General features: G+C 42.7%; 1 protein-coding gene across 8 annotated transcripts in view; it reads right to left on the bottom strand.

The window, feature by feature from the left end:
- Positions 1-19196, bottom strand: part of LOC121862882 (SPARC-related modular calcium-binding protein 2-like) — a 142209-nt gene that overhangs the window by 87757 nt on the left and 35256 nt on the right. For 7 of the 8 annotated variants that reach the window (XM_042361258.1, XM_042361261.1, XM_042361262.1 and 4 more), the window contains exons 2-3: positions 6254-6307; positions 1171-1336 (exon numbers count right to left, since the gene is read on the bottom strand). In XM_042361258.1, coding sequence (XP_042217192.1) covers positions 1171-1336; positions 6254-6307 — 220 coding nt within the window. The remainder of the gene's footprint in view (positions 1-1170; positions 1337-6253; positions 6308-19196) is intronic. The other variant, XM_042361263.1, reaches the window with a different exon arrangement.

The raw sequence follows: 19196 nt of genomic DNA, 5'->3' as shown, positions 1-19196 counted from the left end.
CCTGAGTGACACAGCAGGAGGCACACGAGGTGTTTGTTGTGAGAGCGTCAAGCAGCGATGACCCGTGTGAACGTGGCTCATGTGTGGCGTGCAACATCAACAAGCTCTGCAACTTGCACGCACCGATACAAGCTTGGCAATATACTGCAATAGTGATATTTTTTCCCTAGGACGAACAAGATCGCTATGAATTACTGCTATTTTTCCTATGACGAACAAAAATACTTATTCCCTGCTAATATAGTTATCCCATGGCGAATAAGAACACTACTGACGTCTACCTAGCCAATATTTTATCCGAGGTCGAACAAAGTCGGCGTGAATCAATAACATTAAACGTTATTTTTAACCTAGGAAGAATAAGACCGCTTACATACAGGTACGTTTACTATTCATTTATACTCTAGGATGAACAAGGTCGCTGATGATAGTGAACATTGTGTTATTATCATCCCAGGACGAAATGCGACACTATTGATCCTCACCAGACAATATCTTTCCCTTACCCAGGACGAACAAGGTCACCGCGTCACACTATCGACGTTATTTTTTTTTCCCAGGAGGAACAAAATCACTAACCTTCACATTTTTTTCCTAGAAAACATAATTCTGGTTAATCAATCATATAATATAGAATACAACAACAATAATTATAATGCTTATACGTAAATACATGCAACAATCGCTACAACTACAACACCTACAACAACTAATAATACAACAACTACTCCTACAACTATTACTAAAAGAACGACCAAAATTACGCTCAAAACTATTACTACTTCAGTTTCTACAACAAAAACAACAATATTTACAACTAACACTACATCTTTAATCACTACAACAACTAAAATTACAACTAATAATACTACAACTACAACAATCATATTTAAAGATACTACAACTTCTTATATAACTTACGATAATACAACTCACACTACTACGACTATTACCACTACTACGACTATTACTACTACTACTATTATTTACTACTACTACTCATTTTTTAACGTGGCCTCCAACCTCCCCTTAAAGCCACCCTACTACTACTACTGTTGCTACTTACTACTACTTACTCCTACTGCTACTTACTGCTACTTACTACTACTGCTACTGACTACAACTACTACTGTTTTTTTACGTGGACAACAGAAACAAGGTCATACTTACAGGAACACTCGCCCCGGTGCTTGAGGCTCACCTTGACCTTTCTACAAATGTCACGATCGAGGTCACATATGCTGTCAAAGGTTTGGCCATTAGTGCCGCACACGGGGTCACGCGAATTGTCCTGGCACACCACATTGCAGTCCACGTGGTGTTCTAGGTCATCCCGCTGTGGGGTCAAACACAAATAGGTCAAAGGTCACACACCATGGGATTATTCACTTTTAGCAGAGTAGCAATTTACACCATGTGACTCGAACACCCGGTATAATACACGTAACAAACACAGTTCAAACACGTTTATACAAAAAGGTCAATATAAAGGTCATATACGAGGGAACAACAACACTGGCATAAAATAATGACAAGAGGTCAGAGGTCAAACAGGCAAAAAAAATGACTGACACGGGTCAAAAGGTCACACACGTGTCCAGTTTATTATTAACAGACCACAAAGGTGAGATGTACCCCTGGTGATAACATTCCTGACAGGTGCAATTTAACACTGTAACACACGCTGAGAGAGAGAGAGAGAAAGAAAAAAGAGAGACAAACAGACAGACAGATGGAACAGAGAGAGAGAAATAAAGAGAGACAGATAGAGAGGAGGGCGACAGAGTAAGAGAAATAAAGAGACAGACAGAGAGAGACAGATGGGAAAGAGAGAGAAACAGACAGACAGATGGGACAGAGAGAGAAATAAAAAGAGAGAGACAGATAGAGAGGAGGGCGACAGAGTAAGAGAAATAAAGAGACAGACAGAGAGAGACAGATGGGGAAGAGAGAGAAACAGACAGACAGATGGAACAGAGAGAGAGAAATAAAGAGAGAAAGACAGATAGAGAGGAGGGCGACAGAATAAGAGAAATAAAGAGACAGATAGAGAGAGACAGATGGGGAAGAGAGAGAAACAGACAGACAGATGGGACAGAGAGAGACAGATAGAGAGGAGGGCGACAGAATAAGAGAAATAAAGAGACAGACAGAGAGAGACAGATGGGAAAGAGAGAGAAACAGACAGACAGATGGGACAGAGAGAGAAATAAAAAGAGAGAGACAGATAGAGAGGAGGGCGACAGAGTAAGCGAAATAAAAAGACAGACGGAGAAAGAGAAATGGAGGAGGGGGAGGGGTAGCAGAGTGAGACAGAAAAAATAAAGAGGAAAAACAAAAGATAAAAACAGTGAAGAGTGAACAAGAAGAGATAGGCAGAACGAATATAAAAACAATCACAGGTAAAAATTGTTCTCCTACCAAATAAAACCACATCTACAAACACTTCAATTACCAGTAGTAGTTTCAGGTCAAAGGTCAGATATAAACAAGTAAGACGAGAGGTCAACAATGGTTATTTTAACATGTATATACATATCTATAATATCAATGTACATATATAAACACACTAATTATTACAAGCTTCTACAATTAGTCCAGTTAGTGCCTTTCATGCTAATTGAAAATAGGTAGATTTAATTACATACAGGTGATTAATATTACGTACATAATATACGTACATTTGCTTAATCTTACTTACATGATAATACGTACACACTATTAATATTATTACGTGCACAAATTTAATATTACATACACGCGGTTACTATTATGTATGTACACATGTGTAATACTATGTACACATCATGTAATAATTATGAGATGCAGCGAAAATCGGAGAACGGACAGACAAACAGACAGACAGACAGACACAGACAGACAGACATTAATTCTTATAATCAACTCTCGTGTAAATGGTAGCAGGGATTAATAAGCAAATAAGAAACAAGTATTATACATAAACAAGGACAATTTACAAACAAAAATAAGAAAAATAATAAATAAATAGAATGACAATATTTTTATATTTCATCTGACATTCATATTTTCAGTCTATGTCAGCAACTTCTGTCAGTCATATGTCAGTCATACCTGCCAGTCAGCCATATATCAGCCACATCTATCAGTCATATGTCAGTCATATATCACACCTGTCAGTCATATGTCAGCCACTTCTGTCAGTTACATCTGTCAGTCATATATCACGCCTGTCAGTCATATGTCAGTAATACCTGTCGGTTATACCTGTCAGCCATACGTCAATCAAATGTCAGTCATACCTGTCAGCCATATATCACTCACATGTCAGCCATACATCGGTCACACCTGTCAATCATACATCAGTGACACCTGTCAGCCATATATCAGTCACACCTGTCAGCCATATATCAGTCACACCTGTCAGTCCTATATCAGTCACACCTGTCAGCTATATATCAGTCACACCTGTCAGTCATATCAGTCAGTCCTGTCAGCCATATATCAGTCACACCTGTCAGCTATATATCAGTCACACCTGTCAGCCATATATCAGTCACACCTGTCAGCCATATATCAGTCACACCTGTCAGCTATATATCAGTCACACCTGTCAATCATATCAATCACACCTGTCAATATATATCAGTCACACCTGTCAGCCATATATCAGTCACACCTGTCAGCCATATATCAGTCACACCTGTCAGCCATATATCAGTCACACCTGTCAGTCCTATATCAGTCACACCTGTCAGCCATATATCAGTCACACCTGTCAGCCATATATCAGTCACACCTGTCAGCTATATATCAGTCATCAGTCACACCTGTCAGTCATATCAGTCACACCTGTCAGCCATATATCAGTCACACCTGTCAGCCATATATCAGTCACACCTGTCAGTCATATCAATCACACCTGTCAGCCACATATCAGTCACACCTGTCAGCCATATATCAGTCACACCTGTCAGCCATATATCAGTCACACCTGTCAGCCATATATCAGTCACACCTGTCAGTCATATCAATCACACCTGTCAGCCATATATCAGTCACACCTGTCAGCCATATATCAGTCACACCTGTCAGTCATATCAATCACACCTGTCAGCCACATATCAGTCACACCTGTCAGCCATATATCAGTCACACCTGTCAGCCATATATCAGTCACACCTGTCAGCCATATATCAGTCACACCTGTCAGTCATATCAATCACACCTGTCAGCCATATATCAGTCACACCTGTCAGCCATATATCAGTCACACCTGTCAGTCATATCAATCACACCTGTCAGCCACATATCAGTCACACCTGTCAGCCATATATCAGTCACACCTGTCAGCTATATATCAGTCACACCTGTCAGCCATATAACAGCCATACCTGTCAGTTATATGTCAACTAGCCTGTAAGACAACCTCAGCGCCCCCTATGTACCTATTGTTATTGTTTACATACTGACTCAAGTAAGGGGAAGTCTTTTCAAATGACCTTGTGTGTGTGTTTTATCGGTAAAACATCCAAAGAATTGAAAAAAATAAATAAATAAATAAAAATTAATATACTTTTCCCTAATCATTTTTTCTATGATTAGATTAACCCTTGAGTAAGATGATTTAAAGTATGTGAGTACATCAACATTGTACTCGAGAGTATGTCATCGAACTCAAGGGGTTAAGAGGTTATGACATTGTACTTAAGGGGTTAAGACATTATACTCAAGGGATTAAGAGCTTAACACATTGTACTCAAGGGGTTAAGACATTGTACTCAAGGGGTTAAGACATTGTACTCAAGGGGGTTAAGACATAATACCCAAATTGGGGTTATGGCATCGTACTCGGGGGGTAAAACATCGTACTCAAGATTATTAAAACGCCATACTCAAGAAAATTAAGCTATCGTACTGAAAAAAATTATTAAAACCACCAACAATGGACTCATTCTCTGCACTCAATGAGGAGGAGGAGAATGGGAGGCAGGGGAGAGGGAAAGATGAGGTAGAGAGAGAGAGAGAGCAGGAAGCAGACTGTAGGGTGAGGGAGGATTTGGTTAGCATTGTACTAAAGAGGTCAAGGAGATAACAAACGAAAGGAATGTGAAAAAATAACACCCCATGATAACGCGTCACTACTCTATCTCTCTGTTATCGTTGTGTTATCGGCTGTTATCTTATCGTGGGATTCACTATATGCGTAAAAGGTATTCCCAGAGTAACTTAAATAGAGTCGCGGTGGGGTGGTGTTAGTGTGTGTGCGTGTGTGTGTGTGTCTACCTTGACTGACTAACTGACTGAATGGACTGATTGAATTGGTTGATTGTATTGATTGACTGACTGGGCTGGGGTGGCCTAGAGTGGATTTGACTGGATTGAATGGCTGACTGATTTACTCAACTGATTGTACGAGACTGATTGAGTTAGATTGATTCACTGACTGGGCTGGATTAACTGACTGGATAACTTGACTAACGGACTATACTGCTTTGGTTAACTAACTGACTGACTGACTGACTTAGTGACTAGACTGCAATAGGCTGACTGAGACTTCACTGACTTAATTAAACAAGACTAATTAAATAACTAACAAACAAACTAATCAATTAACAAACTCCTTAAACAAACAAAACTAATTAACAAGCTAACAAAAACAAACTCTCTATCAATCTATCTAACAAAAAACACATTATCTACCTATCTACAGTATCTATCTAATTAACTAACAAAAAACATACTATCTATCTATCTATCTAACTATCTATCTAACTAACTATCTAACTAACTGCCTACGTACCTATCAAACTAACAAACTAACTGAGAGACTTCTTTCACTCGCGCCACCGACCCGACCTCTCCTTGGGCTCTTCACTGCACCCCCAGACTCCACCTCGTAGACCAAACAGCCACTAACGGCCCATAATAATCTCCCCCTGTTCATCCTTGTACACCTCAGGATGTTGGCAATGATAATGGTGTTGGTAATGGCAGTGGTGTTGGTAATGATGGTGGTGTTGACAATGACAGTGGTGTTGACAATGACAGTGGTGGTGACAATGACAGTGGTGGTGACAATGACAGTGGTACAATAAACATTATCTACTTTATTAGTGCAAAAAACATTACTAAACACACAAAAACAATATTTCCACTATACTTTTACTATCACTACCACTATTGTATACATGATCACCACAATCACTACTACTACGACAACTACCACTACTACTACTACTACTACTACGACTACTAGCACACCTCGACTCACCGTTCTCTGGATACGAAGATGGAGGAAGTGCCTTGGTCTCTTCCGTAATCTGGGCTGCACGGGGCGAGAGACAGACATTAGACACTAGCCTTTGTACACGGCCATGCGGTGGGAGGCAGGGAGGGAGGGAGGGAAGAAGGAAGAGGTGAGGGAAGGAGGGAGGGAGAGAAGGAGGGAGTGTAGAAGGGAAGGAAGGGGGCAGAACAGGAGGACATGAGGGAAGAGGTGGTGAGAAAGGAGTGGGAGGAGGAGGAGGAGGAGGAGGAGAAGGAAAGGAGAGAAAATGGGAAGTGAGGGGAGGAAGTGGTGAGGAAAGAGAGGAGAGGAGAGGGAGAAAAGGAGAATTATGAGGAGGGGGTGTAGGTGCGAGATAAGGGGAAGTGAAGGAAGGAAATGAAGAAATAAGTGATGGAAGATAACTGGGTTGAAGAAAGGAGCCGAGAAGGACAACAGTGAAGAGAGGTAGTGAGGATAATGGAGAGAGAGAGAGAGAGAGAGAGAGAGAGAGATTCGCACATAACTTACATGCACATCATATATACACTGAAGACGCCCTGACAGGAGCCAACACATACACACACATACAGGAGGAGGCAATGTAAGGCATATATATATATACAGTATATAGAAAAGCATGATATACAACACCATTATATATATATATACAGGGTGTATTTTGTCATGTTATAAAAAGGACTCCCTTCCAGGATTAGAAATGCCTCGAACAGCACCTTGGATCACTGTCTATATTCCAATCCTAGACGGGGTTTTCTGTCAACAATATACATGGAAAATGTGTACCCAATTAGTGTTTTAATATATATACAAATATTTTATACAGGGGACTTCATACTGGTGAAAATATGGTACCAGCATGCTTTAGATACGACTGTCACAACACAATGTTAATTTGGCTATTAGTAAGGTAATAAAACTACAAATTATAAAAACAAACATTAGAAAACATACAAACACATATAAATATTCAAAACAAACTCGTATTAACAAGACAGGTTTATTCTCATATCTTCACCAACAAGATATTCTAAAATTATGTTCTTTAATATGCACAGTAATTAGATTCACCGTAATAAAAAATAAACTAATTGAAATTTAACCTGTAACAATTAATAATAAAAACTTAATAAAACACTTAAAATTTAAATTAAATTAAATTTAAAAAAAAAGATAAATCGTGTGGTGTTAATTTGCATACTCTCACAAGTTCGCAGTTTGAATCGAGTTTATTAGAAGACAAAAGCGACTGTCCAGAAATTTCGTAGGAATGATATAGGCGGTGAGGACTGACTGCCATGGTAGGCGGTAATGGTAGGTTGTAAGGGTAGGCGGTAATGGTAGGTGGGAATGGTACGCGGTAATGGTGGGTGGTAAGGGTAGGTGGTAAGGGTAGGCGGTAAGGGTAGGCGGTAAGGGTAGGCGGGAATGGTAGGTGGGAATGGTAGGTGGGAATGGTAGGTGGGAATGGTAGGCATAGGCAGAGGTGATTGAGACTAGCCATGACATATAGCCTACAATCCTGACAGCAATGCCAACACCTGCAATAATGACAACACCTGCAACAATGACAACACCTACATCAATGACAACACCTACATCAATGACAACACCTACAGCATTGACAACACCTGCAGCATTGACAACACCTGCAGCATTGACAACACCTACATCAATGACAACACCTACATCATGACAACACCTGCAATAATGACAACACCTGCAGCATTGACAACACCTGACGACACCTGCAACAATGACAACACCTACAGCATTGACAACACCTGCAATAATGACAACAGCAAGAGCCACCAAACGAACTTCGCCGCCTTCCTTCAGTAAATAATTCAAATCATGACCTTCACGATCTTGGTAACAGCAGTTGTGACAGTCAGTAACACCAGTAACAGACGGGAGGGGGACAGGAAGAAAGTGCGGTAGGTAGACAGGAAAGCAGGAAAAGAGAAGACAAGAAGTATGGTATGGGAGGAAGAGAGGGTGCAAGGAGGAAGGGTGGGGCTGTGGTGTTCCGTCATATGAATTATTAAGAGGCGCCCTCCACCCCCTGGCGCCACACTATTTGACGACTCACCCACACGACACGCCCTCCTTCCCTCCCTCGTCACCCTTACTCTCTTCCTCATTCCCCCCCCCTCCCTGGTAACCTCCCTCTCTGTCTGTCACCCTCCCTCCCCCTCCCTATTTGTCACCCTGCCACGCTTCCCTTTCTACAACACATCCATTCATTCTATATTTACCTTACTCTTCTCTCTCTCTCCATCAATTCCTTATTCTCTTCGTCTTCCTCCTCTCCCTCCTCCATTTACCATTTCCCTCCATCACTCCCCCACCCACTATCACCACCATGTCAGCGTTGCACCTGGGATTACCAATGTATTTATTGCCACTGATTGCAATCTTGAGCCAGCCATCTGCAACATTTATTCCCGGTAAATAATTCACTCTGAAGGTATTTACGTACCAGTTTAAACCCGGTAAATAAGTCACTCTAAAGGTATTTACGTAAGTCTTTAAACCCGGTAAATATATCACTGAATGCGTTTACGTACCTAAACCCAGTAAATATATCACTCTATATGTGTTTACGTAGCAGTTTAAACCCGGTAAATATGTCACTCTGGAGGTGTTTACGTAGCAAGTAATACTGTATAACTTTTATGGATGTGATAAGTCGGTTCACTGCCTCACGTTTATTTGACCAGCCTGATGGACTTTTTCACGGAAGAGCGGATTATTTTTCTAGAGGTTTTATGTTAATTGTGATCTATTCTTGTACAGCTTTGTTTCATTATCCTCCAAGGGCAGATTAGAGGAAGAAAAGTTATATGACTAGAGAAACGACGTATTATAATTAGCAGTTAATAGGAAACGATATAATAAGGAGATAAAAAGTCATAATTAGATTAAAACTACTTTATAATTATTGAAAGTAAGTTAACAATTAGTATTTAATGAACAATACAGTATTTCGAGAATTTATTTGGCTCTCAATAAAAATATCCGTATTTTTAGTATCCAAATTTGTTGAAGTATTACAAATATATTTCCTTTTTTTAAGCAAATTTATTTTTCAGGCTTAAATGCATGATTTTTAATAAATTATAATTAATGTATTACAATTTCAAACACAACGACCGTCGCCTCTGATAACAAAGGCATTCTATTTGCACCAACTAATTACTCAGTATGAAACACAATAGCGTTATAGTAATTCAGGGTTACGTACAAAAACATACCAATACTTACATGTCAATAATAAAACACAATTCAATCCCTCATCGCGTGCAAAGATGTACTCACATCCTCAACAGCTGGCACATCTGATCATCATAATCCGCTCACGTGCACGAAATCAGCTGATAACTGACGCTTCACTCCAGGCATTCCGCATCAGCTGAGTAACCACAACATACCAGGCACATCTAAGGCTCCCACGTGGTGAAGTGTTTGTAAACATATGACGTCATCCCTCCCACGTGGTCTCCATGTGGCTGTCACTGTCCAGTAAACATTTACTGCTCGTGTCACTGCCACTTGTTGACGTGCCAGGTGACGAGAATTTCCCTCCTCCTGCTCCTCTTCCTTTTCCTCCTCCTCTTCGCCCTCTTCTTCCTTTACCCACTCCTCTTCATCTTTCCATTTCATCCTCGTTTTCATCCCCTTTTCCTCCTCTTCCTGTTTTCTCTTCTTTCTCCTCCGAGCAGCCAGACCAGCCTGTCCATATGTACGGTATACGGAATGCACGTCCCACCGAGAGACCACGTCGACCGCAAGTCAGCAAGCGCATTCACCTAGGTCAGTCTGCGCATATTTAAAACGGAATGCACAAATCACTAATCCACGGCAGGACCTATGCGCAGTGAGCGGCAACCACCACTCTTGGCAGCTCAAGATAAAAGCCAGACTGTCACACTGTTTAATTCAACCAAAAGTAAACGAAACCAAACACCAACACGACCACGTGAAAAACATTAACCCCCCCACACTGAGTATGGGGTGTATAATAAACAAGAAGCTATACGTGGCAAAATCCCATTCTCTCTCTCTCTCTCTCTCTCTCTCTCACACACACAACACGCAAAATGGAGTACTGTTAAATACAAAAGAAATTATGAAACAGCAGCATAAATCAAACACAACGGCAAATATGTAACACAAACTGTAAATGATATGTACATCTATTCACATATTCAACACAAGGTAATAAATTTCCCCATACCATAACCCCCATCTAAAATACTGTACACTAATTTTGAACCCGTGTTGGGCGATACCTCCTCCACCTTGGTAGCTAAAAAGTCGAGTGATGGCGCCCCCTCCCCCCCCCTCTCACACACACACTTCAAACCCCCCTTGTGGTAGGGTGAGCCTTGACATGGCTTAATTAACTAACCCACCTAATGAAAGAGCTGAAACGTCAACACCAGCCATGCAAGAGTCTCCCCCCACCTTGCCTCTCTACCCAAACAGAAAACGGAGTGCAGGAGAGGAGAGGATAGAGGGAGGGGAGGGGAGGGGGGAGAAAGTGGTTATCAATGAGAAGTAGAGGGAGGGGAGGAGGGAGAAAAGGAGGGAGGGGGAATGGAGGGAGAGGGAGAGTGACACACTGACTCCCAGGTTACCAAGGGCCGCGCTGAGCTAATCGAAGGTCACTCCTTACTAATTTACCAACTGACTGACTGACTGACTTACTTACCACCTTGCTGAGCCGGGGCGGGTAATCTTACAGTCCTCAATCTTTTACATGCTATTCATCTCTCTGCCCATAACACCACTTCCTACGACCTCTGGCACTACTACTTCACCCAGGCACTACCTTGACCCATGACCTGTTTCACTTACTTCCCTCCCAGGCACTACCTCGACCCATGACCTGTTTCTCTTACTTCCCTCCCAGGCACTACCTCGACCCATGACCTGTTTCACTTACTTCCCTCCCAGGCACTACCTTGACCCATGACCTGTTTCACTTACTTCCCTCCCAGGCACTACCTCGACCCATGACCTGTTTCCTCTTTACTTCCTCCCAGGCACTACCTCGACCCATGACCTGTTCTTCACTTACTTCCTCCCAGGCACTACCTTGACCCATGACCTGTTCTCTTACCCCATTTCTCCCAGGCACCTTACCTCGACCCATGACCTGTTTCACTTATTTCCCTCCCAGGCACTCACTCTCGACCCATGACCTGTTTCACGTATTTCCCCTCCCAGGCACTACCTTGACCCATGACCTGTTTCACTTACTTCCCTCCCAGGCACTACCTCGACCCATGACCTGTTTCTCTTACTTCCCTCCCAGGCACTACCTCGACCCATGACCTGTTTCACTTACTTCCCTCCCAGGCACTACCTCGACCCATGACCTGTTTCACTTACTTCCCTCCCAGGCACTACCTCGACCTTAATTACAGTCGTAGCCTCTGTAATCACCCCCGACAAATAGACTGTAATCTGAGAACCATTTGTCAGTCTGCCCAGTTCCCGCCATTACGTCTTGTTTATTGTCATTATATTCATTATTCCTACCATCATTTTCATTTCTTGTTATTATTCCCATTATTACTGTTATTGCCGTTATTATCTAAATCACTGCCATTATTCGTATACTATTATTCAAATTACCATCATCATCATCATCATTACACTAATACGCAAAGCTCCCTGAAGCCGATTCTACGCATTAACTGCATCGCTAGGCGCACCACCACACACACACATACACACTGCGCTTCTCCGACGACCAAGCGCCTGTTCAAAATCATGCGCATGAGTGCACAATCCCACGTGCGCATCCCCACGCATGAGGAAGGGTGATGCCCGACTGTTTGTTTGTTTACAATATAAATGGTGTGAGCCGCAGAACTGGGAAAAAAGTGAGTGTGAGTGAGGTGTTGAGTGGAGAGGGAGGGGAAGTGGAGGGGGAGAGGGAAGTGGAGGGGGGAGGTGAAGGGGGATGATGGTGTGTTTACTTGTTTAGGGCAGCGAAGGATGTGGGTCAACCTCCATCCCTCTTACATCTGCCTCTCCCTACCTCCCTCCTCCCCCTTACCTACCCTCATGCTCCCTTCCCCTCCTCACACTAGAACACGCTCTTCTCCCCACACTCTAGCTCTCTTCCCTCCTCCCCACACACACTACTGTAGGTCACATCCTCCCCACACACACTAGGTCACCCCCTTCTCCCCACACACACTAGGTCACAGCCTCCCTCCCACACTAGGTCAACCCCTCCTATCTCCTCCCCAGACACTAGGTCACAGCCTCCCTCCCACACTAGGTCAACCCCTCCTATCTCCTCCCCAGACACTAGGTCACAGCCTCCCTCCCACACTAGGTCGACTACCTTGACCCATGACCTGTTTCACTTACTTCCCTCCCAGGCACTACCTCGACCCATGACCTGTTTCTCTTACTTCCCTCCCAGGCACTACCTCGACCCATGACCTGTTTCACTTACTTCCCTCCCAGGCACTACCTCGACCCATGACCTGTTTCACTTACTTCCCTCCCAGGCACTACCTCGACCTTAATTACAGTCGTAGCCTCTGTAATCACCCCCGACAAATAGACTGTAATCTGAGAACCATTTGTCAGTCTGCCCAGTTCCCGCCATTACGTCTTGTTTATTGTCATTATATTCATTATTCCTACCATCATTTTCATTTCTTGTTATTATTCCCATTATTACTGTTATTGCCGTTATTATCTAAATCACTGCCATTATTCGTATACTATTATTCAAATTACCATCATCATCATCATCATTACACTAATACGCAAAGCTCCCTGAAGCCGATTCTACGCATTAACTGCATCGCTAGGCGCACCACCACACACACACATACACACTGCGCTTCTCCGACGACCAAGCGCCTGTTCAAAATCATGCGCATGAGTGCACAATCCCACGTGCGCATCCCCACGCATGAGGAAGGGTGATGCCCGACTGTTTGTTTGTTTACAATATAAATGGTGTGAGCCGCAGAACTGGGAAAAAAGTGAGTGTGAGTGAGGTGTTGAGTGGAGAGGGAGGGGAAGTGGAGGGGGAGAGGGAAGTGGAGGGGGGAGGTGAAGGGGGATGATGGTGTGTTTACTTGTTTAGGGCAGCGAAGGATGTGGGTCAACCTCCATCCCTCTTACATCTGCCTCTCCCTACCTCCCTCCTCCCCCTTACCTACCCTCATGCTCCCTTCCCCTCCTCACACTAGAACACGCTCTTCTCCCCACACTCTAGCTCTCTTCCCTCCTCCCCACACACACTACTGTAGGTCACATCCTCCCCACACACACTAGGTCACCCCCTTCTCCCCACACACACTAGGTCACAGCCTCCCTCCCACACTAGGTCAACCCCTCCTATCTCCTCCCCAGACACTAGGTCACAGCCTCCCTCCCACACTAGGTCAACCCCTCCTATCTCCTCCCCAGACACTAGGTCACAGCCTCCCTCCCACACTAGGTCACCCCCTTCTCCCTTTTACTCACACTTACTGTACACTTAACCTAACCTAGCCTAACCTAACCTACTTTAAACGAACCTAATCAAACCTAACCAGGCCAAACCTAATTAAACCTCAACAAACCTTATTTAATGTTAAGTAACGTAATTTAACAATGATCCAACATAATTATACCGCAACAAACATGACCCAATGTAATTTGACCTAAGAGGAGCAAATGTGTAGGAATAGGGAGGAGAGGGTAGTCTATATCCTGTTAGTAAAATGCCATCATCTTTTAACAGGTGCCACTAACTGTTAACAAGTGCCACTAACTGTTAACAGGTGCCACTAACAATCAGCAAGTGCCAAGGACCACTAAACAAGTACCGCCACCACTCCCACAATCTAGTGGTCATATTTCATCTACATTCACCGTTTCCTGAACATTCACGTTCTTTCAACATTCACGTAATTAAATATACTTACAGAGAGCGTGTGTGTGCGTGTGTGTGTGTGTGTGTGTGTGTGTAAACAAGTCATGTGTTTACGTTCATAATAAAAACTAAAGAAAATGCAAGGTAAGTGAGAGTGGGTGAGAGAAAGGTGAGAGTGGATGAGAGAAAGGTGAGAGTGGGTGAGAGAAAGGTGAGAGTAGGTGAGAGAAAGGTGAGTGGATGAGAAAGGTGAGAGTGGATGAGAGAAAGGTGAGAGTAGGTGAGAGAAAGGTGAGAGTGGATGAGAGAAAGGTGAGAGTGGGTGAGAGAAAGGTGAGAGTAGGTGAGAGAAAGGTGAGAGTGGATGAGAGAAAGGTGAGAGTGGGTGAGAGAAAGGTGAGAGTGGATGAGAGAAAGGTGAGAGTGGATGAGAGAAAGGTGAGAGTGGATGAGAGAAAGGTGAGAGTGGATGAGAGAAAGCATCTCTCATGGAGGTGAATGAAAGTACCGTTGTGTGATAGGAAGCAGATGAACGGGCGGAAGGAAGGAGGTAAGGAAGGAAGGAAAGAGGAAGGAAGAAGGAAGGGGGAAGGAAAGGAAAGAGGAGGTGAATGAAGGAAGGAAGGAAGGAAGGAAGGAAGGAAGGAAGAAGGAAGGAGTGAAGGAATGTTGTTGAAGGAAGGAAGGAAGAAAGAAGAAAAGGAAGGAAAAGGAAGGAAGGAAGGGAGACAAGAATGAAAGATTGAAGGAATGGGAGAATATAGGAAGGAGGAAGGAAGGTGGCAGAGTGAAAAGGATGAAGGAAACATATAAAAGAGAAGAAGAAGGAAGTAGGGGTACAGAGGGAGAGACGGAAGGGTGTAGAGTGAAGGAGGTACAGAGTGAGGGAGGGAGGGGTAGGGGCGGGGGTACAGAGTGAGGGAGGGAGGGTAGGGATAGATGGGCCGGGACGGGTAGTGATGGTGTGGGTCACGTGCTAAGCCGTTGCTAGCATGCCAAGTGCTCAACCCGCATGCCCACTCCCACACCCTCACCACCCGTCTTGTTGCCTCCACCCTCACCACCACCACCCTCACTACCCTTACCACCACCAAAAATGCCCATCTTCGTATTTATGGATTGCCGGGTTTTTTTTTATAAATCTCTCTCTCTCTCTCTCTCTCTAGAACGTGTCAGCCTAAGACGTTTCTTGATCTAAAACGTTTAATTACATCCCATAACCCAAACGCGGTCAATACACACCTGTAAACCTCGAGTCAAAACACCTTTGTCACACCTTTGCCTCCAACCCCCCGCCCCCCAAAGGTCCAAACGTGTTAAGAGCGCGACAGATCACTCCCACAGACACACTTGGGGCGAGGACAGTGAAACAGTATGCCGGGTCAGGTGGGTCTACGTGTGGATGATTTAAGACGCTGGGGGCCGCCTTCTGATGATGATGCAGTAGTAGGAAGGAAACACCATCGTCCTGCCTTGTTTTATTACCTGTGTTTGTTGCTTGTGTTTGTTTGGTGTTTTTGTTGATGTTTCTTAGTGAGTAATTGAACTTTATTGATTTTGTTGTTGTTTTTTTTTAATCTAAGTTTTATTGTTGTTTATGTCTGGTGTTTTTCTTGATGTTTCTTAGTGTTTATTTTTTTTATTATAGATTGACTGGAATTTTATTATTTATTTGTTTAATTTTATTGATTTCACTTTAGTTTTATTAAGAGTTTTCATTTTAGTTTTTTCCCAAATTATTTACCTCATCGTATTTCAAATTTAGCAGACCTCTGAGACCACTGGACAGATAATAGGCAGACCAAGATATCGTGGAGCTATACCACATACATATACTGTATACTGTTGTGTGTATTTCTGGGTTACACATAAAGAGAAGGAGGAGGATGAAGATGATGAAGCCAGGGGAAGACACAAAGGCAAAGTAACTGACAGGGAATGACATTGCAACCTCTATGCACTTTAAACTTTGCAATGTGATGAGGAGTTTCTATCACTGTGTGGGTGTGTGTGTGTGTCGATATGAGGGGAGAAAGGAAAAGACAGAAAAGAGAGAAGATATGAGAAGAAGAGAGATGTAAAGAGAGAAAGATAGAGGTAGAGAGAGAAGAGAACAGACAGAGATAGAGAGAGAAAAAAGAGAAGATAGACGGGAGAAGAGAACAAGCAGAGAGAGAGAGAGAGAGAATACCCCCAGTGGAGCGAGTACTGCTCAAGGTACAGCTGGTATCCGGGAGTCACAAATGCTATCTCTAAGAATCTATACTAAGGCCGATGCTCCTTTGTTTTTGGTTTTGTTTATTTACGTACCATATACACAGACCTAAGACTTTGAAACAGCTGCAAGCATGAGCCTATATGCAGCTAAAACTAAAACACGGCTATTATTATGAGCCTGTATGAAGCTAAAACTGAAACAGCTGTAATTATGAGCCTATATGAAGCCAAAACGGAAACACAGCTGTAATTATGAGCCTATATGAAGCTAAAACTAAAACACAACTGTAATTATGAGCCTATATGAAGCTAAAACTGAAACAGCTGTAATTATGAGCTTATATGAAGCTAAAACTAAAACACAACTGTAATTATGAGCCTATATGCAGCTAAAACTGAAACACGGCTTTTATTATGAGCCTGTATGAAGCTAAAACTAAAACACAACTGTAAATATGAGCCTATATGAAGCTAAAACTAAAACAGCTATAATTATGAGCCTATATGAAGCTAAAACTAAAAACACAGCTATAATTATTAGACTATTATAAAACACACTCTAAAACACAGCTGTAGATATCACCCTTCTCATCCATAACAAACCACGGTACAGTACCCTTACCCTCCTCTAAATGGTACGAGGGTGATACTCTACATCTACGCTACAGTACACTACACCCAATGACCCCTCCCCCCCCTCTCTCTCTCTCTCCTCCTCTCTCACTTAAAACCATCTCTGATATGCGTGACATTACTTAGTTTTAGGAAGGTCCCCAGTGACTCACCCTATGGGACACTGACCTTTAGAGGGTTGGGTTCACAATTCACAAAGGCCCTTAATATGAATTCCTCCCCTTAACACCCCCTCCCCCCCCCACACCCCCACCCTACCTCTCTGGAGATGTGAGAACGTACGTACCCTCGCTCTCTTCCACTACGCCATATTGGTGGATGCTAGAAGAAAAAGTCTGTAGTGCACTCAGAATCGACCTTAACTTTACGATTTTCCTTCCGTCTTTGAGAATCGACCGACAAGTTGCCTTAAATATACGAGTTTCTTTTCTCACAGAGGATAAATTCAACGAGTGCATCTTTTTGTGAGTAACTAGACTTGTGGCCACTTGTTTAGGCTACACCACACCGCTGATAAGTGAAAAATATGACTGGTAATATTATCCTCGAATATATTATTATTAAAAACAACAACCACCACCAGCACCACCACCATCATCAACAACAATAATAATAATAATAATAATAATAAAACGATGTAACCAAAAATAATAATGACAAGAACAATAATAATAATAATAATAATAATAATAATAATAATAATAATAATAATAATAATAATAGTAATAGTAATAATAACATTGAGTTATCTAAATTAAATTTTTAAACAAATAGAAAATAATGCGTTACTTCTAACAATAACTAAAGACTGTTCGTGAGAGTAGGCTACCAGTCCCCCCCCCCCCTACGAGTGCCTGACCTTGACAAGAATACACCTTAAGATAAGCCTCAAGTGATCAAGTCTTAATAAGCAACAGCAGAGATTTTTTTAGATTGCCCCGAGGGGCTAGTTTAATGGCACCCCTTACATCCTGTGCAAGGTGAAGTGCAGAAGCGTTTACAGCGCCCATCTGGGAAGCATGCGGAGTTCATGCTTGCTTTTATGACTCGTGCATTAAGGGCGTAAAAGCCTGAAGGGTCATGGGTTTTGTCAGCAAGTTACATAAAGTGACAGAATGTTGAGTGTGTGGGGGGAAATTTCCCGGGCAGCGTTTAGTTTTTCAGCCCCTCTATGACCAGCACACACACACACACACACACACCATAAAGAACATAACCTAACACAGCTTTTTAAAAGTCCTTAAGCAGGTCTACCAAGAATAAGACATTGTATATGTTAAGTTTAATGCATGTATTGCCTTACATTAATATTTACACAGACAGAAGTGAGGCGAAAATAAGCTTTTACTTAAGAAGGAAGCTTGCATCATCATCATCATCATCATCATCATCATCATCATCACCATCATCATCATCCTCATCAATAGCACCAATTACCCCCATTCAACCCCATCCCTTTTCCTTTCCACCGTCTCCTATCCCATTCATCCCACCTCCCCTCCCATTCTACACCACCCCCCAAGCCACCCCAAGCCCCTCCTGAGCTGGCCCCTCTCCTCACCCCACCATCTCCCCAGCCCAGACTGTTGTGTACGCCGTCACCCTCCTGGCAGCACCAGCGGGACCTTACACGTATCATTCATCTTCTCGCTCGGGCTGCCTCGCCTTCCACAGACTCTGACAGATCTCTTGACTCTGAAGCCACATGACATCATCCTACTCGACTCATTTACAATTCTATACATTATTTAAGGTACAGCATATTAAACACATACAGGTTCTAGACGTTATCTCAAGAATGCAATGTGTGTATGAGGTGTGTGTGTGTGTGTGGGTGTGTGTGTGTGTGTGTGTGTGAGTGTGTGTGTGTGTGTGTGTGTGTGTTGCGTGTGTCGAATAAGGAAGAAATTTGTAATAGCTGAAGTTGATGATATTTCCAATTCATTTTTTTTACATATATTTCTTCAAACATTTGTAAAATTTCATCTAGGAAAAAAAAACCTCGCTTTTAAATGGATTTATCAAAAGGCAAGAATTCCAATAATATTTTCTCGTGTTGTTTTAAGGGAGTTTGGAGTTTGTTGAAAGAAAAGTAAAACACACACACACACACACACACACACACACACACACACACACACACACACACACACGTCTCCACTAGGGTTATGGCTGCCA

The sequence above is a fragment of the Homarus americanus genome, unplaced genomic scaffold (assembly GCF_018991925.1).
Source record: "Homarus americanus isolate GMGI-L3 unplaced genomic scaffold, GMGI_Hamer_2.0 scaffold24922, whole genome shotgun sequence".
NCBI lineage: Eukaryota > Metazoa > Arthropoda > Malacostraca > Decapoda > Nephropidae > Homarus > Homarus americanus.
This window is presented reverse-complemented; position numbering and strand designations above follow the sequence as displayed.